The sequence below is a fragment of the Puccinia triticina genome, chromosome 10A, assembly GCF_026914185.1.
Source record: "Puccinia triticina chromosome 10A, complete sequence".
Lineage (NCBI taxonomy): Eukaryota > Fungi > Basidiomycota > Pucciniomycetes > Pucciniales > Pucciniaceae > Puccinia > Puccinia triticina.
In genome coordinates, this window is record NC_070567.1 from 6,999,641 (window position 1) to 7,026,678 (window position 27,038).

Genomic DNA, 27,038 nt, shown 5'->3' on the forward strand with positions numbered 1-27,038 from the left:
CAACACAGTTGACCATGTGTATCTCCTTATCAACAATGGTGATTGAGCAGAGTTGGGTCAAAGACATGTGGATATTACCAACAAAATCAAGCATTGTGAGTGGATATCCGAATACTACTTTTGATTGTGGATTGGTGGATTTGCGAGTTGAAGGATGATGGCATGAGGGGAATGATTTGTGGGCAAAGCTCCCATCTCTTATAATTTTTCTGAACCACTCTCTTCGTGCACAGAATTCTGTCAAGAAGCTATTTCACCACCAATCCCCTTCATCATTATCTTATGAAAGGCTATCCACCCCCACACCCAGGCAAGAACAAAGGAATTCTATTATGTAAATTATCACAATTGAGTTCTGCATCATCCCTTTCAGCTACCTACGTAGCAGCTTGGGCACAAACATGAACCAAACACCAATAAAGTTACTTGTCCCATCACACGCCACATGCATTTGTATGATGCGGGGATGAGTGTTGATTTTGTAGTTTGCAGGACAAGAGGGTAATTGACCAAACTTGGCCAACTATGGCCTTTGTCGGATCTACCACCAGGATGATCTCTTTGGTTCATGCATGTATTTGGCTGTAGAAGAAGAAAATATCTTCCCTGCAAGCGGAGTGGTGCACCCATTTTGTCACACAAACGTACGGCCGTACGTTTGTGTGACACAATAACTTCCACTGGTGCAGAGGAGACCCGTCTCCAGAATCTAATCGGCAGCATGCTATTTTATTCCTTGCCACAAAACCTGGGAGTATTTACTGCTCACCTCTTGAGTCTATCAAGAGCATACACACATTATTTTGATCATGTCCACTTCTTTTCACCCTCTGCCTTCTGCCTTAATAAAATGTATGAGACCTTTCCTAGTGTAATCATTTTTTACCCACAAATGTTTATGAGCTGAAACACTACACGGTAAACTTTCTTTCATATTATCAAATTTACTTACACAAACTCCCCATATTTGACATCGGGCCCTGGCAACCCTTACTCTCCACTCCTCTTACCAGACACAACTCAATTAGCAAAATCTTGAAGGCTTGTGTGACTTTGTAGTTCTTTCAGATTTGGGACATAGCAATGCTTACTTCAGACTGACTCCCTTGAACTCAATGTATGTTGTGACCATGATTGCCACACATTCAGACAGTGAAATTGAAGCTTTTCAAATATAACAACTCTCTATTTTTTGGCTCCAGAGGACTTTCTCCTTGTAATTATTCTGGATTGAATTTTGTCTGGTTACTAAACTAAATCAATCATTTATAATTCATCTACAATTCATCAAGACATGATCCATCAAGCAGAATATAATTTAGCTCAATGCGGACCGTTGAATCTTATTCACAGGATAATGGGGGAACAACACAAAGATTCAACTATCATTTTCTATGGGGTTTATGTACAATGTAACCTTTCGTACTGGATAAACAGTACCCAATTTCTCTCATTTTATCCAAATCCAAGTTGGAATGAATTTCCAATTGATGGTCTGAGGATAATTTGTGCAAACCCTGAGGCAATACTCCTATGTTCAGCTCTCTTCTTATACTCTTTGTAAATCAAGACTTGACAGGCAGTTGTGAGCTGGAAGAGGAGGAAAATCCAACTGTCAAGACAGATAGAAGTTCCCATTCGTCTGTAGAAGTCAATCTGGTTGGGTCAGCTTGCAGCTTAGATGTCCCTTCTTCAGGAATCAGCTGTAATCCAATTCAGGATATTGAGGAGAACCAACATGGAGGGTCCAACTTTTCATGATGACCATTTCACCAGAGATTGGGAGTGAAAGCAATGGTTTGGCGCTGCTTGATCAGAAACAGAATGCAGTGGCCACCAATTCCACACCATTAGAACACTGGCGCAACCTGCAACCTGCGCCCAAAGAATGAAATGGCAAGGAACACACCCTTCCAGTCAGAGATGTGCAGCATGATGTGAGATCAATTTCTATCAGGCCTTCATCAGCAGGGGCAAAATGCAGCGGGCAATTTTTCACACATTGTCCCCTTGCTCTTCCATACTCCACTCGCACCGCAGGCCTTCTGAAGCTGCATCAAAATTTTGTGGTCTTCAAGCCGGGAAGAGCCTCCTCTGGTGCTTCTACAGGCACCCGGGGTTTGTGGCATGTTTCGGGGTGTCCAAAGATGTCATGAACCCCATCCTTGCAAACCCAACCGGTCAGGTTTTTGCCGCAGTCCAAACAAATGCGGGGCAGCCGTTCACCCCCCCAACAACCCGATCCGCCATTCAGACACATTGATCCAACTGCAAGTCTTAGGTGGCCCTGCCATGGCCAACCATATCAGAGGCAGCTCGATCAATGGAGGTTAGTACATACTAGCTCGATCGACGATAGGCTCTCTCCTCATCCTGCTTTTGTTATTTTTTGTCCTATCAATCTATCACTAAGCCCACTTGCCTCCTCCATCCCCAGGCAGCATCAGCGATTGTATGGACCAGCAGCGATCGCATACTACTGGTCGTTTCATTCGCTCATTGGTGAACGTTCAGTCTCAATCACCGTGTTTGTACTGTTTCAGCTCCTATCAATCCCTTCCCTCCAGCTTCCAAACAAATTTGAGATCTAAACTTGAAAAACTGACATTTCTATTTTTTCTATCTGCTCTGTTGCTCCCAAATCTGCCCTGATGAAGCAATCATCCTTGCCGATCGATTCAACCCAAACCAATTCGCTGGTCCGTTACCTCAACGTACAATGAGCCCGCAAGTTGATCGTTTCTCGTCTGGATCGATCGGCCCTCAACTCGGGAACTTGAACCACACAAGTCCTCAAGCGAATGTGAGTATATTTTCGTTCTCTTTGCTAAGTTGCTTGTCATTGCTCACCACCTCAGTCAACAACAAACTGATCTTTTTTTCCTTATCTCTTTCATCTCTCCAGCAGGGAATCAGCTCATTCAGTCCACAAGTGCCGGAGCGATTCGACTGGCAGCACAATAGCCTTTCGTCTCCCTTGCCCCCCCAGATGGGTTTTGATCCGGACCGCAATCGAGATCGATTTCCAGTTGAGCATCACCATCACCAGCGCCCGATCGATCGCTCACTAAGCAGTTCAATTGCGCCCTTCAATCATCGGCTTCACTCTGGCAATCAGCCTGGACCTCCTCTCCCCGGTGCCAGCACACTCCTTCCTGCCTTTCGAGAGGGTCTTGCTCGTGTACCCGCTCCTCAACCGTCTCTCTCTCATCAAAGCTTGGTAGGGCATCGCACTGTTCACCCCCTTCCTCTCCGACCCACCGGCTTCTCACCAATCCCACCGTCCAACACCCAGACGATCAATCACCTGCCCATTTACTCCGCTCCAGCTGGAGTGATCAGGAACTCATCTCTCTCTCCTCCCGATCACTCCAGCTGGCGATTGCCGATTCCCTTGGTGGGTGTGGTTGCTCCACCCCACTTCACTGCTGCGCAAGCCTCTCTCGGCACAAACCTTCCTGCTGATTCCGGGTCGGCTTCTCTCTCCTACCCCATTCAAAATGGTTGAGCACATCCCTTGCCACAAGCCACTGATCAATCAATCCCGCCATTACAAATGCAACTGCCACCCCGGTAAGCCTTTCACACACTTTCTAAAAGTCATGCTATGTACTCATAACCCGCTTCTACCTACCTCGTTTCTTTTCCAAACTGCTCCTCTAGGCGTCAAGCTCCACCATTGGCAATCATCCTACCCAAGCAAATCAACACCAACCGGACACCGCTGCGTCTAAACAATCATTCTTTAGACCTCTTGCTTCCCGGTACCATTCCATCCGGATGCAGTATACATCACCCACGAGATCGAATTGCCAAACGATCAGCTGACACAGCAAGCGACAATGTGTTTGCCGATACTGGTCGCAAGTACACTCCTTCTGCTTCAGTCTTTTGTATTTTTCCAATCCTATTGTCCACCCCCTTCTCTCGTCATTGGATTCCATTGGTCCAGGGGGCAAGCATACTTTGCACCCGGCCATCCCTCCCCTCTTTGACTCTATCATCCATTCCCCTTTCTTTTAGTTGTAGCGGTGCTGGGGGCAAGCATAATTTGCACCCGCACTCGTCTACAACTCCACAACACTCCACACATCATCTCATCTCATCCTTCCCCCTTGGCAAACAACACCTGAGACCAGCCCGTATCTTTTGATTAGAATTAGGAAGCGTGTTTGTCCAAATCAAGCGTCCGCCCGATGGGCCAGATACCGAGCCAAAGCAGAGCTCTTGTTTGTCCTGCCGACTGAGGACGATAAAAATCCCCAAGACCCCGAAAACGCCAAGCAAGCAATCGCAGCCGCCTCGGGCTCAAAAGCAACTTTCTACTACTTTGTGCCACCAACCCGTCAACACGATCCAAACCCAAGCAAACTTCTCACCTCCCAGGCTACGTTGAAAGCATCATACCGCGGCCTCTTGTTTGGTACCTGTGTCATTGCTCCACGCGGCGGCCCTGGTTTCTGCAAGTTCCAAACGATTCCCTTCTCCGAGATGTTGCCTGACCAGCTTCAAGGCTGGGAAAAGCTAGTATGCTTTTTCCTGGATCAAACCAACTACGTTGCTCCGGTGAAAAATAACGGGCCTCTTATGGGTGGTTGGATGTGGGCATGTGGATGGCGGAAGAGCTCAAAAAAGGAAGGATTTGGACGATATTGTTCGGTTGGTCGACTTGCGGCGATGATCAAGAAATGTTTATACAATGATCAAGACGAGGCCGCTGCGTATCGGGAGGCAAACGAGTGGATTGCTACACATCTTCAAGAACTTGCTCCGCGTGCATTCAAGGAGTATCGTGAAACACTCATCAAGGGCAACCTGCCTTCCATGGCTCATATGGAGTACCCCACCCCTTACAACATGTTTGACTTCACCTCGTTCTTCACTTTCACGATGCATAATTTCTTCAATGGTCCACACCAAGACACCGACGCCAACACCTGGACTCTAGTTTGCTGGATTCCAATCTTCAACCCCGAAAATTCAAATCCGGATGATCCAATTTTGGCTGACGACAGTTTCGACATGATTGGTGGACAGTTCACTTTCCGTGACTTTCAGGTTTACATTGACCTGAATAAGGTGGTTGGTGTCACTATGTGTGTCTTCAGGTCAGGCACTGATACACACCAGACTTTGGATGGTTGCTCTCCTTCTGAGAAGTATACCAGGATTGGTTTCTCCTGCCAGATGTCTGAAAAGATGTCAAATGCAGTGGTGGCTTACATTGAAGGCCAAACAAAGGTAGCTGGGCAGAAGCAACAGGTAGAAGATGCTCAAAATCACATTGCCAAACAGAATTCAAAGAAATCTCGAAAATAAACTACTTATTGTTGTTTTTATCTCCTTTTTTCCATATGCTTCTCTTGCTCAACTCCTTCTGTGCTGTGGTTTTTTTTTCTCAGCCTGTTTTGCGTTATTTTGTGTTTAATATCTGATAAAATATTCTATGAGGCTATTTTTCCTTTGAAAAAAATCTGGAGTTCCATATCACTAAATAAATCCTCATCCTTAGCTCAATACACATACTGGGCAGCTATAATTATATTCTTATTAATTTAGTGGATCAAAGAGCACTGCCCATGGAGAGGCTGTTCACTGGACTAATTCTGAATTTATTATGTGATGCTCCCATCAGCAATATGCTTTAAATTTTTTATGATACCCAACATGTGGTTTCTGAATGCACATTATGTCTTATCCTGAACCATCCTGCAAAGTGAAATGTAATTATACACTCAAAACATTTATCATCAGAATGTTGATTGTTCATCTTAATTAGGAAATAGCCAAATGGGTGTGTTCTGATGTGTTCTTGCTTACGATGAAGACACACTTGAGAAATAATCCAAATATCCATCATAGCATGCTATGAAAGATTAAGCTCCAACTATTGTGACTGTTTGATCAGTGAAGTTGCTCATGTTACTGCTGATCAGTTTTGCTTCAGCATATGTGTCCATCTGTTAGTGAATGATGTGAATCATTTGGAGGGACCTCAAGATACTCAGTACCAGAACACGCATTGATGCTGCCTGTATATGGTAACCTACTTTGTCTAATTTCTGATTGGTGATTGGGGAATTTAATTTGGGGTTGCAGTGCAGATTACAAGACTATGTTATTTCTGTATCCTAGCCATTGAAAAAGCGGTATCAGTTCTTGACATAATACAAGTGAAAATCTGGCAAGTACAATTTGTGATGTACTACCAGAACTTTTCACAAGAAAATCACATGTTTTTTGATTGATTTATATTCTGTAGTGTTGCACCAGAGCCTCAGTGATGATGATTAGGTGGTTTGCCACATGCATGGTTCATTATTCTTAAGTCAAGAACTCCTTGTATTTAAAGGGGAAAAACCAGCAAGAATATGGTTGAGTTTAGGCACTTTCATAACACCAATAATTTATTTCTAAATAGATTCTGGTTTGAATGGATTGCAGCACAAATTGAGCAGTGTGGAAACAATGAGAAAAACATCATTAAATGAAATGCATAATTATATTGAAAACAGCCCTGGTTTTTGACAAAGAGTTGCCATTGCTTTCCAATGCAGTTGAACACAGGTTCTGGAAAAGATACAATAACTCAAATATGCCAGTTGGGGTGGATATCAGGTTGATATGAAACCATGTCCAACATGAATTCAGAAAGATTCAGCATCAATTCAGCCACACTTGAGCATAAATTCAATACAAAATTACCCATAACTTGGAGCCAAGTCCTTAAAGGATTCTTAAAGGGTTCCTAAAGAGAGGGGTGAAGGCACTTGCACGCAAGTGCTGAGCAAACATCCGTGGTGCAATGAATTGTGTTTCAGGCATGATATATATTTGATGAAGGCAGTTTGTCCCAATGTAAAAAATTTCAGATGCAAGAGCTACCTGATTTTCAAATGTAGAACTTAAGTTGTGATCGACATGAACTTTACTTCAAGATGAATTAAACATATTTGAATGATAGTTTGTGTTGAATAGTTACATATCACTCCAAATTAGATTGGTCTATATTTCTTACCCAGTAATTAAACAATTTAACATCAAATTGGAAGCAATTCTGCCCCAGTTCAGAAAAAAACTAACACCAAATTAAGCTGTGGCACTCCCTGGGAAGTGCCCCCAAAGCTTCCCTGGTGAAGAGTTCTGCTCTTAGCATCACCTTGCCTGACACTTCTTCAAGAATATTGACCCAGGCTTGAGTGATTATTGATGTCTTGGCTTTGCACTGCTACGTTCTGCTAGCCTTAAGCGCTTCACAATGAGCCTGATCTATAGCATAATAATCCGCAAGTGATGAAGCTCTGCACTCCATAAGGAAAAAGTCCGCAGTAGCAATAAAGCAAGTAAGCAAATAAAGTTCATGTAAAACTCTTTTAATATTCTAGTAATAAGTGCAGATACAATGATGAGTGGTAAGTAATATGATGGAAAGGAAAAGAGTGGAGAAACCGTTGGTGTGAGCTCCCCACCCCCTTCCTTCCCTCCACACTTGTCTGTCTCTGTTCCCACCCAATCTCAAAATCTGACACTTCTCTGCACTAGTCCACCATATCCACCCAAATTCTGCACATCACATTCCCAGATCACTCTGCTCCTCTTCAACACTTAACCTCCCACTTACTCTGTCTATCCCCTGTCAGTAAGTCTCTCACCAGTGCCTCCACCCACTTCAGCTTCCCTGGCTCACCTGCTCATGATGTGCCACTGCTAACAGTCCGCATGTTTGATCCCCCACATTCCAGCTCTTGCCCTCTGCTCCAGTCTGCCAACCCAATCTGATGCCTGTGTTCTGCAATCTGCATGTTGTCCTTATTTGTGCTTTCTGTGCATGTGACTTTCCTTAAGCTTTTTTGGTCATGCTTTCTCACATCTTCCTCTGAGTGTACATTATGTCACACTTTTCAATATAAATCACCACACCATTAACCGTAACAGCAGGGTGTTACAATATTGCAACTTGAAGAATTTTATTATTTGACGTCCGTTCAATATCTGCCAGCACAGAGACACAGATATTGGAAAATTTATTAGTCAGAGGGGACCATTTGACTCTCTTTATCTTGTTATCCAGCGGTTAACATGTTACTTTACTAGTAATGCAAGTAACACATCAAAAATTCTGGCCCGGTGTTTAAACCAGTTGTTACTGATATTTATATATATAACACCTGAGTTTAGGAATGACAAGTGTTGCACTACATGGATAACAGTGGCTATTGTGGTGTATCATAACTACCCATTTTTGGTATTCTTGTCCCCAATTATATCATAGCCCAATCAACTAACTGTTAGTGTATCCAAATTTTCCCCTTTGCAGATCTTGAGTAGTGTTACCCAGGATACACTCACAAATACACTAACAGATAGTGTATTTGTGGTAAATTTAGATCTTTCTTGACCCTTATTGCAGCACACAAACTAAAGCTAGTACACCAGGAAAAAAAAGTAGTCAGTTGATGACAACTGACATAACACAGCTCTGGTTTCAGCTCCAAAGCTACTCCATCTGCTAGTTAAGGGCTGGCTGGCACACAGCTCAGTGCCCATTTTGGCACAGATGAAGCCTCTAGCTTGCATTTTTCACAAGCTGCTCCTCAGCTTTGTCCCAGGCACAGCTGCTGCTCAGCCTTGGCCCAGGCCCAGCTGCCCCTCAGTCTTGGCACAGGAAAAGCCACTGCTCAGCCTTTGCTTGAGCAAGAACGGGTGTTGATAAACGCACACCCGTCCCTCGGGGGCACACCCTCGCCCACGCCCTTCGAAAAGCGCGTGTGGCGCTGGTTGGGTGTAACACACCCTTGAAGGATGTCTCCCGCGCGCGCGGGAACAATCCTTCAAGGGGGGAATATGCGGACCGGTCAGGTGGACCGCACGCCCTTTATCAAGGGTGTGCGAGTCGAAGGGCATGCACGCCGCTGTATGGGCGTGCGAGGGCGTGCACGCCCCCACATGGGCGTTCACGGGCGTGCACCATGGCTCGTTGGGAGCCCCTCGGCGGGCAGGTGCAAGTATACCTGCTCGCCGAGAGCCCCTCGGCGGGCAGGTACAGATCCCACCTCGCCGAGAGCCTCTCGGAGAGCAGGTATACATGCACCTGCTCGCCGAGAGCCTTGCCTGCTCGCCCATAAGAATAACTCTCGGCGAGCAGGTATACAAACACCTGCCCGCCCCCCTCGGCGGGTAGGTGTATGTAGGATCCCTGCTCGCCGAGAAGGATAACTCTCGGCGAGCAGGTGCATGTATACCTGCTCACCGAGAGCCCCTCGGCGGGCAGGTGCATGTATACCTGCTCGCCGAGAGAAATCCTCGGCGAGCAGGCATACAGATCCCACCTCGCCGAGAGCCTCTCGGCGAGCAGGTATACATACACCTGCCCGCCGAGCCTGCTCACCGAGAGCCCCTCGGCGGGCAGGTGCATTTATACCTCCTCGGCGAGCAGGCATACATATCCCACCTCGCCAAGAGCCTCTCGGCGAGCAGGTATACTTGCACCTGCCCGACGAGGGGCTCTTGGCGAGCGGGCTCGGCGGGAGGTGCATGTATACCTGCTCGCCGAGAGAAATCCATGGCGAGCAGGCATACACCTCTCGGCGAGCAGGCATACATATCCCCGCTCGCCGAGAGCCTTGCCTGCTCGCCGAGAAGGATAACTCTCGGCGAGCAGGTATACAAACACTTGCCCGGCGAGCCTGCTCGCCAAGAGCCCCTCGGCGGGCAGGTTCAAGTATACCTGCTCCCGAGAGGCCCTCGGCGAGGTGGGATCTGTATGCCTGCTCGCCGAGGATTCCTCTCGGCGAGCAGGTATAAATGCACCTGCCCGCCGAGGGGCTCTCGGTGAGCAGGCTTGGTAGGCAGGTATATGTATACCTTCTCGCCAAGAGGCTCTCGGCGAGGTGGGATCTGTATGCCTGCTCGCCGATAATTTCTCTCGGCGAGCAGGTACACATGCACCTGCCCGCCGAGGGGCTCTCGGTGAGCAGGTATACATGCCCTGCTCGCCGAGAGTTATCCTTCTCGCGAGCAGGCAAGGCTCTCGGCGAGGTGGGATCTGTACCTGCCCGCCGAGGGGCTCTAGGTGAGCAGGCTTGGCGGGCAGGTGTTTGTATACTTGCTCGCCGAGAGTTATCCTTCTCGGCGAGCAGGGATACATACACCTACCCGCCGAGGGGCTCTCGGCGAGCAGGTATATGTATGTACATGCACCTGCCCACCGAGGGGCTCTCGGCGAGCAGGCACGGTGCACGCTTGTCACGCCTATGTGGGGGCGTGCACGCCCTCGCACGCCCTTGATAAAGCTTTTCAAAGGGGGTGGGCGTGGGCGTGCCCCCGGGGGACGGGTGTGCATTTATCAATGCCCGTTCTTGCTCAGGCAAAGGCTGAGCAGCAGCTGGGCCTGGGCCAAGGCTGAGCAGCAGCTGGGCCTGGGCCAAGGCTGAGCAGCAGCTGGGCCTGGGCCAAGGCTGAGCAGCAGCTGGGCCTGGGCCAAGGCTGAGCAGCAGCTGGGCCTGGGCCAAGGCTGAGCAGCAGCTGGGCCTGGGCCAAGGCTGAGCAGCAGCTGGGCCTGGGCCAAGGCTGAGCAGCAGCTGGGCCTGGGCCAAGGCTGAGCAGCAGCTGGGCCTGGGCCAAGGCTGAGCAGCAGCTGGGCCTGGGCCAAGGCTGAGCAGCAGCTGGGCCTGGGCCAAGGCTGAGCAGCAGCTGGGCCTGGGACAAAGCTGAGGATCAGCTTGTGAAAATTGCACTAGAGGCTGGATAGCCAGCTGGAGCAGGTGTCATGTCAGTTGTCATCTAGTGACTACTGATTTTTCCTGGTGTACGTAGTAGTATAACACCAAAAAACAATAAAGGGTTAATAAAAGACACAAAAGATACTACACCAGGAAAATAAAATAGTCAGTTGATGACAAGTGACATCACACCAGCTCCAGCCTGAGCCAGCTACCCACCATCTATCCAATATCTATCCACTATCTACCCCAATCTCCCAACATCTCCTTAACTTCCAAAATTTACCAAGGAGGTCCTGTTCAGTTTTTGATGAGCCCAACTGATTCTCAGTTCTGTCCAGCTGATACTCAGCTTTGGTACCCAGCTCATACTCAGCTTTTTTGTGAAGCTCACTCTCAGAATTGGAATAAAGCTGGAATAAAGCCTTTTCACCAGTACTTGCTCAGGTGATGCTCAGCTTTGTACTAGTCCTGGCACAGCTGATGCACAGCTTTGTACCAGTCCTTGCTCAGTATTTTCCTAGTCCTGTCCCAGCTGATGCTCAGCTTTGACCCAGTACTGGGCCAGCTGGCCAGCTGATGCTCAGCTTGCTGAGTATCAGCTGAGCCAGGCCAGGGAAAAAGATGGGAATCAGCTTTGACAGGACCAGAGCTGAAAATCAGCTAGGCTAGGGCCAAAGCTGAGCATCAGCTGAGCCACGGCCAAGGCTGAGCATCAGCTGAGCCACGGCCAAGGCTGAGCATCAGCTGAGCCACGGCCAAGGCTGAGCATCAGCTGAGCCACGGCCAAGGCTGAGCATCAGCTGAGCCATGGCCAAGGCTGAGCATCAGCTGTGCCAGGGCCAAAGATGATCATCAGGTGGCGGGTGCCAAAGCTGAGCATCATCTGGGCCAGGGCAAGAACTGAGCATCAGCTGAGCCAGGGTAAAAGCTGAGCATCAGCTGGGCCAGGGCCAAAGCTGAGCATCATCTAGTTTTGTCACATTGAGTGCTTTGATCCTGACACCTCTCATGTGAGCCATAGATGTGCTGGTGGAGAGGAGCAGGATTGGAGCAGTGTTGGAGCTGAAAGCTGCATCATGTCACTTGCCATCAAGTGGCTACCCTTTTTTCCTGGTGCTATGATTGAATGAGTGAAATTTAAAAATCATATACCTGATTATAGTTTGGGTCCTAACTATAATAGGAGAAGATTCTTAAAAGAAGTATTTGACAGTATTTAATTCAATTAAACAGGTATGACAAGCCTAAGAAAAGAACAGAGGTTAATAGAGAGAAAAACACAAGCAGTGAGGGGGTAAAACGGAGATGAAATAGAAATGGAAGTCAATTAATACCTCCACTTGTTTCTGAACCGGGATCCTCCTGAGTCTTCTGAATCTAGTCTTGTTTGTGAATTGGATCCAAACAGCACACTAGAACATTTATAAAAATTGAATTAAGGGATCATTGTTTGAAGGTGTTGAAGCAATGAATTGTGGTGTTCTCAGTTGCTGGCTCAGTGAAATTGAATTTTGCAGTGGCTGAACTTGACTGACATATTGCATATTCATTTTTACGATCTGAATTATTATTTGACAGTGTTTTTGTTGGATAACAAATATTTCACTGACAGTGAGTCTATCAGAGTTAGGATAACAATTGTCTACACTGCAGTATATTTTATTTCATGGTTTTGAGAATGATTCTCAAAAAATTATGGCCTAGATTTTTCTATTTTGCAACTCAAAAGTAACTTTACTACCAGAAATATTAATACACTAACAGCAATTTTATTATTAATTGCAGAGATAAACCAACAGTTAATTTATTTGCTCTCAGGAAAAACAAATATAAAAATAGAAATTGGTTATTGTTAACCTGACATCTTTCAGCTACACTAAAAAGACAATAACAGCCAAAACAAATAACCTCAAACAAATGTATTGTTATTGACAGAAGATCAAGGATAACAGTATTAATGGTGTAGTCCAGTGAAACAAACTAACAATACACTACACTAGCATTACAGTTAGTGTATCAGCCCAATGTTGGTATAATTCAGTAAAAAGCAAGTTCATATTTGGAACCAGAGCCAGAAAATTACCTGGTGCTGGAAAGCTGCCCTCAGCCTGAACAGAGGGGCCAACAGAGCCCAGTATTGTTACACCAGCTACAAGGACAAGAGAGATGTGGGATGATTGAGCCCAAAGTTAGATTGAAACTGATCAAAATAAACCCATACAATGAAAAACAAAGAAAAAAAAATCAGAAAAGTCCTGCAAGCTTCTTGAAAAACACAGCATCTGTGTTTTGCATAATTGTTGGATGATTTTTCAAAATTTCTGGTTCTGTTGACTAGGGGCAATTGTAAGAGCTTCCAGCTCTTCACTGGGCTAGGTGCTGGCACTCTGGAGATACAACAGTCTCAAGGGATTCTGATGCCAGCGTTGGGGGTCTTTATTGGATCTAGCTCAGCTTGAGAGAGAAGGTCAGTTGGGTCTCTGCTATATACAACTATTGGAGGGATCAAGGAAAGTAGGGACAAGAGAAATGAATGCAAAAGATGATATGATTTCTCTCTCTCTCTTATTTTTTTGGGAGGGATGGTGCTTCTCCTGCATGATCTTTTGTGCCCTTGGACAGCACTGGTCCCTGCCCCTATATTGTAAAGTCCTGATGATGATCAAGTTGTATCATTTCATGTCCGGACTCCGTCATGCACCCTGATGAGATTTCAGTTACTGCATTGGGCAAATGCTCACTGAGTGATAGGAGGTTTGGATCTTTGTGTGGTGTGTAGTGATGGGGTGGCTGATTTTCTGGATGTGAAGATGAATGTAAATATTTTATCACTGGGGTTTCAGCTTCAGTTATGTGTTTATGTACATAAGGTTATGTGGTACTTGACCCTGTATGCCCATACATGACTGTGCATGGTCGGCCGTCCTTTGGATCTAACCAACTGCCAACCCCAACTTCGCCCACCTTCGCCAGCCTCCGAGAACCATCCAGTACATATCCACTATACCGACTCCGCCGAGCAAGAATGGGAACAGCTACAGAGCTCATCGAACCCTATGGCAAGTACCCTGACAGCCACTGTGTATCATCCCACATCGCTGACTGTGTCTTTGATAACAGATTTCCTGCTCAAGTTTATCAGTCAGTTCATCTATACTTGTTATATATATTCTACTGCTCGCCCGAGCCAGCTCACCTAGCTCTTCTCTCTCCAACCCATCCGCTCGCTGCCAGTCATTGGCGAGTCGGGGACCGGGAAGTCGTGTCTGCTCCATCACTTCCTGCGCTCCCAGCCGCGCCAGCCATCTCCCCATACCATCGGGGTCGAGTTCTCGTCGACGATCATCAGTCTGCCCTCGTCGAGCTCGCTGGGCTCCTCGTTCTGCCGGATGAAACTCCAGATCTGGGATACCGCGGGCCAGGAACGGTTCAGAAGTGTGACTCGGAACTACTATCGGGGTGCGGCGGGTGCGATCCTGGTGTATGATATTACGGAGTGAGTATGTGGTGTGGTGTGGTGTGGTGTGGTGTGGTGTGTTGTACGGAACAGCTAGTTGACAACTCGGGTCTATGGATATGGACACAGTCGAGCCTCCTTCACCAGTCTCTCCTCCTGGCTAGCCGACGCCAGATCGTTAGCCTCCCCAGACCTGATCGTCATCCTGGTCGGGAACAAGGTGGATTTGGAGGAAGATCTCCGGCAGGTCGACGAGCTCGAGGCCAGCGACTGGGCCAAGCAGCACGACTGCCTGTTCCTGGAGACCTCATCCTGGACGGGCGAATCGGTCTCGACGCCGTTCCTCCTCCTGACGCGCTCGATCCTGTTGTCGATCGAGTCCGGGCGGATCGACCCAGATCGCAAGGGGAGCGGGATCAGCTATGGGGAGCGGGCCCTGAAGAGGGTGACCAGCTGGGGTGGGGGGAGCGAGAACGGGTTTGAGATTGGTGGAAGTGAGCGGAAGAAGAGCCGGTCGACGTGCTGCTGATCTCTCTCTCTCTCTCTCTCTCTCTCTCTCTCTTAGTCTGCCCTTCCTCCTCAGAATCTCTCCCGCTCTCTTCTAGTGTATCTTGATAGGTTTTTGGGATATGTGGATGGATTTCTTCTTCTCCTTCTCCTTGTAGGATTTTTCTCCGTCGGCCCAATGTATACCTCATCTGCCCATCTCCAGTCTTCTCTTGTGATCTCGTTCTCCAATGATGAATTCAGTAGTCCATCCGCTTCTTGTCACTGTCCTAACCCTAATCATCCCATCCATCCACACACACACACACACACACACACACACACACGCCCACACATTATACCGAATATCGTTATTAGTTAGTGATTCTTGTAAACGTTCTCTCTCTTTTTTTTTTCTGCTGCAGTTTTGTTTGAGTATACCTGAATTATAAGGATATCTATCTGCACTCTTCGGTCTCTTTATTAGTGATCTTCGTCTTCTCCCGGATTGGCCAGCCTGTGTCTGGTGTCAGCTGGGCTGGCTGGGCAGTCAGTCGTCCGGGGTGCGCGGTCGGCAGGGCTGAGCTGCAGTAGTAGCCCCAGCCTTTTATAAAATAAAATATCCGATCTTCCTCCCCTCCACCCCCCAGAACACTGCAATGGCCCAACCAACAACCACCACCACCACCACCACCACCACCACCGTCACCCTCCCCTTCACATCAACACCCAAGCCAAACCAGCAGAGAACAACCGAAAACAGCGACAACACAGAAAACGACCCTCAGAAACTCACCCCGCTCAGAGCCCACTACCTCAAGCGCGAACTAGTCACCCTCCAATTCGCAGCCGAACTCGAACGGCTCTCAACACCCCATGTCCTCTCGCTGCTCGGCCCCCCCTTCCTGCCCAGCCACCTCTTCAAGGACGGCACACCCATCATCCCTGAACAGCCATCACCCCCACTCAGCCACCATCACAACTCCGACCTGCCCTTCCTGCGCTTCTTCTTCCACAGATTCGTCCTCTCGTTCCCGTTCCTAGAGAACGTCCCTTCCACCTTCTTCTCCCACAAGCTCCAGCCATTCGTCTACTCGTTCTTCTCAAGAAACATCACACGAACCGACGACCGCGAAGAGGAAACAAAACGCCAGAAGATCGCTGGCAAGGTCGAAAAACATCTCGCGCTCATCATGGCCGCAGCCATCAAACTAGCCGACAACCGCGGCCAGGAACAAGTCGTCAGAGTCCACCCCAACATCGACCCCACCCCAAACGACGACGATGCCTTCGTCTCCACACCGATCATCAACCCTCCCGACCAGCCAAACATCCCATCCCTCACCATCAGCAGCAACAACAACAACAACACCAACACCAACACCATCTCCTTCGATCTCAACGTCGTCGCCATACGCAGAGTCCGCCTCAAATCACGCATGCGCTCAAAGATCCACGAGGAATTCGTCATCAGAACCAGGTCCCAAGCCACCGGCGAAGTCTACGTCAGCAGGAGATACCGCGACTTTTTCAAACTGGCTGAATCCGTAAGCGTCTCTCAACCTCACTGTATACATCAACAACCCATCCCTCACACCCCTCTCCACATCAGTTGAGAGCCGAATTCCCAGACATCGACATCCGATCACCCCCACCGAAGGATCGCTCAGCAATCCACACCGACGATCTACCCAGCAGCCACCACTCATCACCCACCCTGGCTGGCGAAGACACACACCACCCCACCAAGATACACTTCATCCGGGAGCACAACCGACTCACCCTACGCGCCTATCTACACAGACTGCTCACCAGACCCGAGATCTGCAACTCGGATGAACTCTACAGGTTCCTGACCGACCAGCCGATCGAACTAAGCCCAGAGGAGAGGCACGATGCCGAGAACCGGGAGGCGATCGATCGGGCACGCGAGAATGAGAAGAGCCGATTCAGGCTCGAGGTCGAGGGGCGGGTCAAGGAGCTGGACGACTATCTGCGCGGGTTCCGCGAGGAGCTGGTGAAGAGCGATGGCCTCTCGCGCGTCTTTGCTACGATCAGAGAGATCGACTCCATCGACAAGCTGCCCATCGAATACCGCAAAGTCATCGAATGGTCCAGAATCTCGTCCGTAGATCTCTCTCTCTCTCTCTCACACACACACCAAGTTATACAACGCTGATCTCTTCTTCTCTAGATTGGCTTCCACAATCTATCAAGTTTTCCTCGGCTCAGATAACTCATCTGCCTCGTTTGCTCAGCTGAAACGGATGCATGCGCTCTTACCCTACTGGGCCATGCGTCAGTTGACCCCTCCTCTCTCTCTCTCTCTCTCTCTCCTGACAATTATTGTGCTGATTTGTTGCTATTGATCCAGGCGGGGTGCTCAAGATCTCAAATCCGGTGGCCATGATCCGAGGCGTGTTGGACTTGTTCCTGGCCAGACCGTTTGGCGCTACTAGTCTAGTACAGCGGATGTTCTCATCGTCAGTTGATGTTCTCCAAAACAAGACACACATTTTTCCTTTCTTTTGAGTATCTGACTGAGATACTCGAAACACACAGTGGCCTATACGAGGAGATTCGCGAATTCAAGGAAGATGCCGAGAAGGTCGCAGTGAAGATTGCTGATGATAGGCTTTGTGAACGAATCAAGACGTTTGTCGAAGCGCCTCGAGAGATCCAGGAACTTTTCGAAGAGGATGCCAGTCAGTAGCCAATCTTCCGCGCGCTGATCATCTTGTTTATACTCACTCCTCTCATCTTCGCTGTCCTTAGGAAGTGAAAATGTCGATCTGATGGCGGTCATCTTGAGATCCCCCGAGGGCCCTAAGCTCGACAAGGCAGCCTACCAACGTATCCAACGAGCCTCTCAAGCCTATGAACGATACAAGACCTACCGCGACGGACTGGATGACCCAGCGCTGGATGAAGGTCCTGATAACGATGATGCCTGGTTGTTCGAAGATCTGAATGTCTACATGAAGCTGCTCAGAAGGTGTAGAGATAAAGAACAGCTGGTTGAGCTAATCTTCGAGGTCAGTCTCCTTTAATCTATTATTATCTCTTGACAGTAAAACTAACATTTGTGCTACTTAGGGAACTACTTCTGAACTCTTGAAAGATATCGTGACCATCTTCTATGCGCCCTTAATGCAAGTTTACAAGGCTGCCAATATTTCGGATTCGTTGGTTGATCTACAAAAATTCATCGATGATCTCATTCGAACGGTAGAGCGTGCTGACGAGGGTGAGAGAATATACTTTTTTTCCCACTTAGTGATTGGCTCATTTTTTCTTTCTTTCTTGATCCTTTCTTTTTGTCTTGGTTCAGTTGCTGTGCGAGATGCGCAGAAGATTGTTCAAACATTTGTTGACCTAGTCGCCCGACACGAAGGAGCATTTTACAACTTTGTCCATCAAGTTCATTCGAAGGGGGCCGGACTGTTTGATGGCCTGATGCACTGGATCGAGCTATTGGTGAACTTTGTCCGGCAAGGACTGACGAACACGATTTCCCTCGAGGCACTCTTACCGCACCCGGATACACCCGAGAGATTAGCGTTGATGAACGAGATTGATGAAATAATCGAGTACCATCGGCGGTTGAAGATCGCCCACCACGAACGGATGCTGCGACGGCTGGCGAGAGACGGACCGGAGGAGCGGTACGACCGGGAGAAGGACACAGCCTTCGTCAGCGGGGTCATGCAGAACTTGAACCTGAGCGAGGGGGTGGTGAAGGATGTGGAGGAAGCGGCGAACGAAGAGCTGGATGATTCGGAGCAGGAGGAGGACGATCCGGGGCGGATGTCGACCTGCTCCAGTGCCAGTCGGGCCCCCGACGACCATTCTTCTTCTCCCCATCGTAAACCCTCTGCTCATCGTAGAAATGGGAGTCCGGCTCATAACAAGGCTCACAAGAATAAAGAGATCGAGCCGCCCAACCTGCTCATCGTTCCTACACTCACCCCGTTGTTCACCGAGCTCGTCAAAAACCTCTTGCATTGAGGAAACTCGTTCTGACGGGGGTTTCTTCCATTTTTGCTTTCTGGGCGGTCCGAACTAGGTTTTCAAAATCTTTGCCGGCAACTCTCTTTTCTCTTTGACTCTTTTATGGGCAGCAGACGCTTCTCTTTCGCAAACTTGGAAGTATCCATAGCCATATACTCCCACAATCTTTCTCCCCTCCCACCCCCATGTATGTACATTTCATCAGACATCGAGATTATTCATACATGAAAAATAATCCACTTTTGTTCTTACCCCTGCCCATGTTTAATATAGCTTTCTTTGTTGTTGTTGCTCTGTAATGCTCTTGCTTCTGAAAGATATGTTTCTTTTTTTTACTTGGTTGGAATGTTTGTGGTACGATCTGCACAATATATTTATATACACACCATTTCACACTACAACAAAGCACCCTGGGCTTTTGGTGCTGGTCACAGACATGGTACTGGGATGTGCAACAAAAACATCAAGAAGTGCACATCCACTTTAGCTTACATAATTGCTGGTTGTGTACAAACAAGCCATTCTAGCCATGTTGGCAGGCTTGGATTGATCCAATGGATAAGCTTCATCCAGGCGTGCACCAAGGCCCCCCCTGACCCAGTGTAATCTACTCCACCAATGTGGTTGCTATGAGACAAGATCAATTTATAATCAAGTGCAGGGTTATTTGTAATTTTTTGCTAATTTTGTGGAGTGGTGCTTCCAACTTACATAGAGGGGGGAAATGCTCAGAGCATGAGAGCAAGTCTTTCCCAATGTAGGGGATAGATACCATCAGGTGTCTCTGCTGCCTTCTTTCAGTTGAAAAGAGGGCTCTAGATACATAGACCTTGACAGCCCCTCTTCAAATTGGCAGTTTTGTCCAAGTGCTGTGAATCTTTTTTCACCGCATATCTAACCCTGGATACTGCCAGTAGAATAATCTGAGAAAGACCAGGTTTCTATAAGTCTCTGTGAGATTCTAATTCCTGTGAATAAAAATAGATATAAAACAAATGATGGAACCATATGTAAGGTCATCAACTTTCACTTAGTAATAAGATCAGTGTGTTCTTTCTAGCAATTTACTTGAAAGACAAAGAAAAACAGAACAGGAGCAGTTGAGAAACTATGAAGACTGGGGTTGTTCTATTTATGACAATCAGATGTATAGTCTGAATATAACAATAACTATACATGTGCATGTTTGTGTGTTGGAAGAAGAAAACCAACTTGACATATGTGCAAAGATAAATATAAACAAATAATAATAGAACACTGTTTATTAATCTGGCAGTGATATCTTTCTTTCTTCCCTCCTTGATTCCCTCCCACGTTGTGCAAAAAAAAAAAAAAAAAAAAGGGGGGGGGGGGGGCAAAGGAGAAGAGAAAGAGAGAAGAGCTGGAGAGATGGAGAAGATAGAAGAGAATGAGCAAAGCTGATGAACAATGAAAATGAAACTGGTATCACGTTGTATACAAATTGGAAAACTATGCTAAGTGAGCAATTTCCCTTGATTTCGAACTGAGTTTATAGGAAGAGTTGGACCTGGAAGGTTAAGGATGGAAAGGTTTTTGTTCTCCGTTCAAGATTGGTTGATCCCGTGTGACTTATCCTTTTGCTTTCGATTTTGCCTTAGAGGCACCAGCTTTGCGTGTAGTCGCATTACCCTTTGGATTGGTGTTCGGGGTTTTCTTCCTGCCCTTGGTTGTTTTAGTGGCCGGTGCTGGTAGAGTAGCTTCGGGCACTATAGGCTCTGTACCGTATGGGCCTAGGCCTGCTTTTGAACCGTACACTTCACCAATCAACATACTAGCCTCGAGTTCTGTGGCAAAGGTCGCCAGTTCGAACTCGGCCTCCTCGTCATCCTCTTCGGCCTCAGCATCTTGCTCAGAGTCTCTCTGGGGTTCTGCTGCTTGCGGTGGTGGTGGCAGTTCGGTAGGTTGAGCTGGTGGTAGCACTGCCTCAAAGCCGTCGTCATCCTCAGATGATTCTTCACCCTCTTCGTCGTCGTCCGAGTCTGTGTCACTCTCTCTAACAGAGCTGCCGGAATCGCTGCGTTGATAGGCACGCTGAGGCACCGAGGGTGCAGATGAGGCTGTTGACAGGTTGTGAGCGGTCAAAGCTGCAGGTGAGCGATTGCCGTTGACACCAAGGGGAGATCCACCGTTGATATGGGGCTGTTGTAGATGCTGGGTGTACTGCCAGGTGGGTATTGGTGAGCTGACTCCAGATCGTCCGTTGATTCCGTTTGAGGATGGCAGGGGAAATCGTCGGGTTGGAGCACCATGACTTGGGACACTTTCGGTTGTTGTAACCGTTACTGATGCTGGCGAGACGCTGACCAAGGCGGGAGTAGGCGCGGTCGGAACTCGGTCTTCCGGAGAGGAGCTAGAGGAGTAGGCCACGCTCTGCAGTGGACTTGGCGCTGTGGGCTGGTTGGTGAGGTTAGCGGAGCGGGGAAGGCCATTGTAAGGATAGGCTGGGGATGGGGCGTTCGGGCGGGTGTTTGAAGGACGAGAGGGGAGGATCAAGGGAGGGTTTCCGTTGGGCCGAGCAAGAGGAGAGCCAGATGTCGGTCCATTATCGGCCAGAGAGGGTGAGCGGCTGAGGGTGGGCCTTCCGACAGGACTGGTAGCAGCGGGTGCAAGGTTTGCGGGATTGGGCCTTGCAGGGTAGATATGGGTTTGAGCTTGAGTGGAAGCCGGACTTGGGAGTTTCAAGGGCGATAGGGGCGAGGGGGCGGCAGGGTGAGGTTGAGGGGGTGGGTCGGGGTCGGCAGGGCTATCGACAAAATCAAATTCTTCAACTTCCTCAGCCTGGGCAACACGGAGAGGAGCAGTATCGCTGGCAGGTGAGGTGGTGATCAAGTTGGATTGGTTGAAGGTTCGATGGGCAGGTGGGGGGTGTTGTGTCTGGGGATTTTGAGATGAGTAGGCAGAGTAATCCCTCTTTTTGGTGGGGAGAACAAGGTTGACTTTTGGACTGGTGGTGGGATTGTTGGTGTTCGGGGTGGGAGTAGGCCGAGCGGAACGATCGCTGGTGTTGTGATCGCGATCTTGAGAACGAGGCAGTACAGTTGGCTTGGCGCTCGGTTGCTGAGCCAGTGGGGTAGGTTTCATCTGCAGCGGTCCAGTGTCATCGGAATTCAGATTGACGACGCTATCGAGTCGATGAAGAATCCAACACTTTGGGGGTGGAGAGTGGTGGGGGTGAGAGAATGATTGATGGCTCGTGAGTGAGTGAGTGGGATGAGATAAGGGAGTATGACGGGGCATCAAATGGGGGACCAACGTGTTGTTTCTCATCCCATACGACCGCACACTCGATATCGGAAGTTTGAGCAGGCTTTCCGGCCCATCGACGACCACGAGGCTCGGAAGGGCCCTGGCGCAGGGAAACATCGCCTGAGGCGGTAGAGGAGAGAGAAGCGCCAGCGTTGGACAGTCCGACGGGATGAGAAGGAGGATCTGTTTATTTGATCGATGGTCAGTAAGTCTGCGAGAAAGAAGAAGGAAGAGGAGAGGGAGAGAGAGAGACTCACAGCGGAGGGCGAAGGTATGAGGTGTTGATGGGCCGGTAGTCGAGGATGCAAAGCGGAGTGGACCAGATGGTAAAGCGGAAGCAGAGGTTGCCATGATGAAATACTTACAAAACCAAACGAAGACCGGAAAGGAGATGGATGAGGGCTGGCCGAGCAAATATTTATGTAAGGCTATTGACTTGTTTGCGGGTGGTTCGACTTGGGAGTGGAGGGTGGCGGGCTACAGTATAATATTTATTTATTTATTTAAATATTTATTTATGTAGAGATCGGCAGCAGTCCTAGTTGAGGGCTGGCGGGCGGACGAGGCGGCGGGCCGAGCTGAGCTGAGCTGGGCGATTACGTAACCGGCGAATGCCCCGGCGGGTTTCTTTTGTTAGGAGTCCAGCTGCAGGGCAATTAAATGAGTAGTTGTCCACCATCACGAGGGTGGCTTTTTGTTCAAGCGGCGGCCACAGCGAAAAAAAAAAAAAGAACCGCTCAGTAACAATATACCACTTCCGAAGCCTCATGACGGCCACCGGCCAGGAGCTCAAGTCAACAGCTACATACTACAATACACAGCATGAGCCATGTGTGTATGGAGTGCACACACTTTAAAAAAATATCCACAGCCCCCTTTGCAGATATCTGAAATGAAACCAATCTGCACAATCATCCAGGATACATGAAGACATTCACTTTAATTAGTCAGAATGGCTTCATCATGAACAGATTGCTAGGTGAATTATTGTATAAATCTCAGGAATTGTTGCATGATCTTCATCTTTCATATCAGATCAAGTTTTCTGGTTTGTTATATTAATACTTCTGTGAGAAATTCATGATTGATCTGATTGATAAAAAGAAACCCCAATAAACATTGGAAGCAAATGAAATCAAGTAACTAGCTATAACAAGAGAAAAAAAAAAACAAGATACACCACTAAGGGTGTTCAAAGTTGAAATCATAAAATTTTCAATGTATAAAATCATAAAATCATAAAACTTTCAAGTGATGATTTCATATGTACCATTCTAGAGATGTTGCTCTAATTTGAGTGCTTGGGTGCAACATATTTTTTCAGCTTAGAATTTTATGATTTTATGGTGTTATGATTTTATGCAAGTCAACTTTGAACACCCTAACTGCAAGAAAAACTCTAGAAACTGCTTGCAGTTGAGATGCAAGAGCTCGAGGCAAGCTGTGCCTCATGCAAGAATCAAGCACTGGTTGATTACATGAAAATTGCCTAATTCATGCAAGAGTTAGTCTAAGCTCCAAAAAACTGAGTACAGGCTCCAAAATACTGAGTTGATACCTGTGCAAATTCCCCTTCCATGTGCACATACCCCTTTCATGTGGACATATCCCTTTTTATGCACTCACCCCTTTCATAATGTGTCTATACCCCTTTATGTGCACATACCCCTTTCATGTGTGTGTATCCCTTTCATGTGCATGTATCACTTTCACAATGTGTACATACCCCTTTCATCATGTGTTCATGAACCTTTCATGATCACATGTCCCCTTTGAGTTTTTTACATCCCTTTCAATACCCCTTTCATCATTCAGGTTTACATACCCCTTGGATGTTTACATGTCCCTTTCATGTGCAAATACCCCTTACTGCACATACTCCTTTCATACATACAAACCCCTTTCATGCATACCTACGTCCCCTTTCATGCTTACATATTCATTTCTTATGTACATATCCCTTTCATGTGTACACACCCTTTTTATGTTATTCTGGCTGGATTCAATGGCACATGGAGTGTTTAATAAAATAAAATAAAAGGGTGCTCAGGGGGATGCTCATTTTCAAGGTTGAACAGTTGCCTCAGCCTACTTCATGATCACTACAGAATGTTCAGCATTGGGATGCTGAACAAGGCATACACTCAAGGTGCACCAGCACGGAATTTGGATGCTTGACTCCAGCTTGAGCTGAGGCTTGATTCAAGCTTGCTGCATCTCAACTGCAAGCAGTTTCTAGAGTTTTTCTTGCAGTGCACCTGCCCAAAATTTCAATCAAATCAGAAACCTGCACATGCACCCAGACGTACCAAGTGACATACCTAGCCTTTGGTAGTTTACAGTTATTGGATAAAGTAAATTTAACATAGACTGTTTTTCTACTGGAGGACTTCCCTTCAATTTACACGGCCGTGTAAAGTCAGATCTGGCACTTGTAAAGCCAGATTTTTACACCCTGGTTTTACACACACTTTTCAGCGGCTAGATCAAACTCCCTCCCAACGGTGTGGTAGAAGAAAGTGGGACCTCCGGTATGAAATGACCGGAGCGGACCTTCTTCTACGCAAGACATTCCCAAGTAGTTGAGGGAAACTCCAAACCCCGCATAGCATAAGCGTAAGAGATAACTCCACAGAAGTAAAATAACTGTAAAGCAATAATAGTAATAGTAATACGTCAAAATAGTAAAGCAAACACTGTAAAAAATCACAATAAGTGGCCATAATAAACCATAATAAAATCCCCCTGCAATCAATATCCGCAAGAAAAGTAAGGATCCACAACAAAATAGTCAAAAGTCAGTAGAAGATAGCATGATGAGATCACCTGCAAAGGAAAAACACCTCCCCCTTATATAGACAAAATCTCCACTGCTCCACTATAGAAAATGAACCATGAGTAAACTCCGCTGCATGTCATAAACCAGTAGAAAAAGAAATAGCAAATATAAATCCTCCTCCCATACCATGCACACCGCATGCCTCTGCGCCCCCACTGCTCGCCATAGAAAGCCACCAAACTCCTGATCATCCATCATCCACACCCCTGTCTAGCCTCCGGTGTTGGGATCCCACACCCCGCCTCCGCCCCAGCTACATCTGTTGGGTGGAGAGATCAGAGAAATCAATACTTCCAATCAGTGAGATGAAAATAGACTAAGTACTATGTACAAATACCTGTGACAGGTGTCGGAGTCGAGATATACACCAGTGTCACAACATCCCCCCCCCCCTCAACAAGAAACCTGCACACATGAGAATAATAGGAAATGGAGAAGGAAGAAAATAAAATAAACCACACCCCGCCTCCGCCCCAGCTACATCTGTTGGGTGGAGAGCTCAGAGAAATCAATACTTCCAATCAGTGAGATGAAAATAGACTAAGTACTATGTACAAATACCTGTGACAGGTGTCGGAGTTGAGATATACACCAGTGTCACAACATCCCCCCCCTCGACAAGAAACCTGCACACATGAGAATAAGAGGAAATGGAGAAGGAAGAAAATAAAATAAAACTAGACAGTGAAACCCTGGATGACGGCACCACATTTTGAGTGAGCTGATTTGCTCAGTGCCTTGGTGAGTACATTGGTGATCTGTTCTGACCCCGGAATCCACTTGATGGACATCTTTTTTCATACATTGCTTGGTTGGTGACATAAAACTCGCGTTCAATGTGATGTGTTCGCTTTTTGGACGCGTCTTCACATCCTATCTTCACGGCCGATTGGTTGTTGCAGAATAATGTTACCGGAAAGTGGGTGCCAATTATGTTGTAAAGCAAGTTCCTTATCCACAGGGCATGTCTAGTCACATGTCCCAGAGCAATGTATTTGGCCTGGCATGTCAAGCTAGCTACTGTGACCAAGCGGTGTGACACCCACATTATGGGTGCGCCTTACAGCCAAATAACTACACCATATGTGGATTGAGAGTTGGCTCCTCCCCAGTTTGCGTCCACATAGCATTCTACCGGTAATCCTTCTGACTGTGTCGGGTGAATGCAAAGGGGTGTGGTCTTTGTTTCTGCCAGGTATCCCAGAAGATGTTGGAGTCCCTTCCAATGAATTACCAAGGGTTTGCTGGAGAAACGCGCTAGATAATTCACGCTGTATGCTATGTCTGGGCGGGTCCCAACGGCCACGTAGCTCAGACCACCAATGGTTGACAGGAAATCCTTGCTGTTGGTTCCATGATTGTTTGGGTCTGTGTTAGCAGTGAATCCTTCTGGGAGAGGTGAAGAGTGGTGTGTCACGCCGTCCCATCGCTCCTTCAGGATCTTTTCTATCAGGTTTGGCTGCGTCAAGTCAAAACCGTTGTAAGACTCAAAAGTGGTAATGAAACCCTTTTGCTGAATGGTGAAGGGTATGATGGAGTTGCAAGCTCTGCCCTTCTGTTATCAGTCAACAAGACCCACCAAGCTCAGCTTGGCAAGTTTTATTAAGTGATAGGTCTGGTCTGTTCCAGATGAAATCTGTTTGACTGGCAACGTGTAAGTGTTTCAATTACTTTGTTATAAGGGTTGAAATGTTGTTATAAGGGTTGATTTATTGTTATAAGGGTTTTAGGATTTGAGTGTGGATGAGTGTTGGGTGACTTGTGAGTTCTGGGTGAGGAACTGGGGAGCAGGCCACTGGGGGTGGAGAGAGCTCCTTTTATAGACAAAAGGGGAGCCCCAAAGGGGCTTGTGGGTTAGGGTTTCAGCTAATCTAGACAACAGGGTGAGGGATTTTAGCTGGTGGGAGTAGATACAAATGATGTCATAGCCCCTCAGGGGCGCATGAATGGTGTCAGAATATACAACAGAACATTCTAACGCATGCATGAGGTGACAGTAGACTGCATGAGCTGTCATACAGGGGGAATTAGTGTATACACAAAGTCTGAGGCTGCAGAAACAGTGTAAATGATGTCATACTATGTATATAAAGGAGTGTATGTAGTTAATATGTAATGAGTGTAGCCTGACAGGGAGATGTATGTTTGTATCCTGTGATATGTATAAGTGTACTACTGTGAAACTTGGGTTGAGGCAGGTGACAGCTGGGTTACTGGGGCTGGCCGTGTGATAGGTGTCCATGAGATGTAACTT

General features: G+C 47.5%; 3 protein-coding genes across 3 annotated transcripts; 2 read left to right on the top strand and 1 right to left on the bottom strand.

The window, feature by feature from the left end:
• Positions 1-2,719: 2,719 nt before the first annotated feature.
• On the top strand, positions 2,720-3,508 carry PtA15_10A735 (uncharacterized protein; the record flags this gene model as incomplete). The annotated part of the gene is made up of 2 exons (XM_053160942.1): positions 2,720-2,803; positions 2,906-3,508. The coding sequence occupies 2 exons, from the start codon at positions 2,720-2,722 to the stop codon at positions 3,506-3,508; spliced, it is 687 nt and encodes a 228-aa protein (XP_053024866.1).
• A 10,128-nt stretch (positions 3,509-13,636) lies between these two features.
• Positions 13,637-18,675, top strand: PtA15_10A736 (uncharacterized protein; the record flags this gene model as incomplete). The annotated part of the gene is made up of 14 exons (XM_053160943.1): positions 13,637-13,787; positions 13,845-13,865; positions 13,959-14,220; positions 14,311-14,675; positions 15,442-15,991; positions 16,088-16,214; positions 16,280-16,791; positions 16,862-16,965; positions 17,042-17,150; positions 17,230-17,372; positions 17,443-17,598; positions 17,789-17,914; positions 17,999-18,332; positions 18,492-18,675. The coding sequence occupies 14 exons, from the start codon at positions 13,637-13,639 to the stop codon at positions 18,673-18,675; spliced, it is 3,144 nt and encodes a 1,047-aa protein (XP_053024867.1).
• A 1,593-nt stretch (positions 18,676-20,268) lies between these two features.
• On the bottom strand, positions 20,269-22,296 carry PtA15_10A737 (uncharacterized protein; the record flags this gene model as incomplete). The annotated part of the gene is made up of 3 exons (XM_053160944.1): positions 20,269-21,820; positions 21,930-22,128; positions 22,203-22,296. 3 exons carry the CDS (start codon positions 22,294-22,296, stop codon positions 20,269-20,271), a joined length of 1,845 nt encoding a protein of 614 aa, XP_053024868.1.
• Between the last annotated feature and the right edge of the window lie 4,742 nt (positions 22,297-27,038).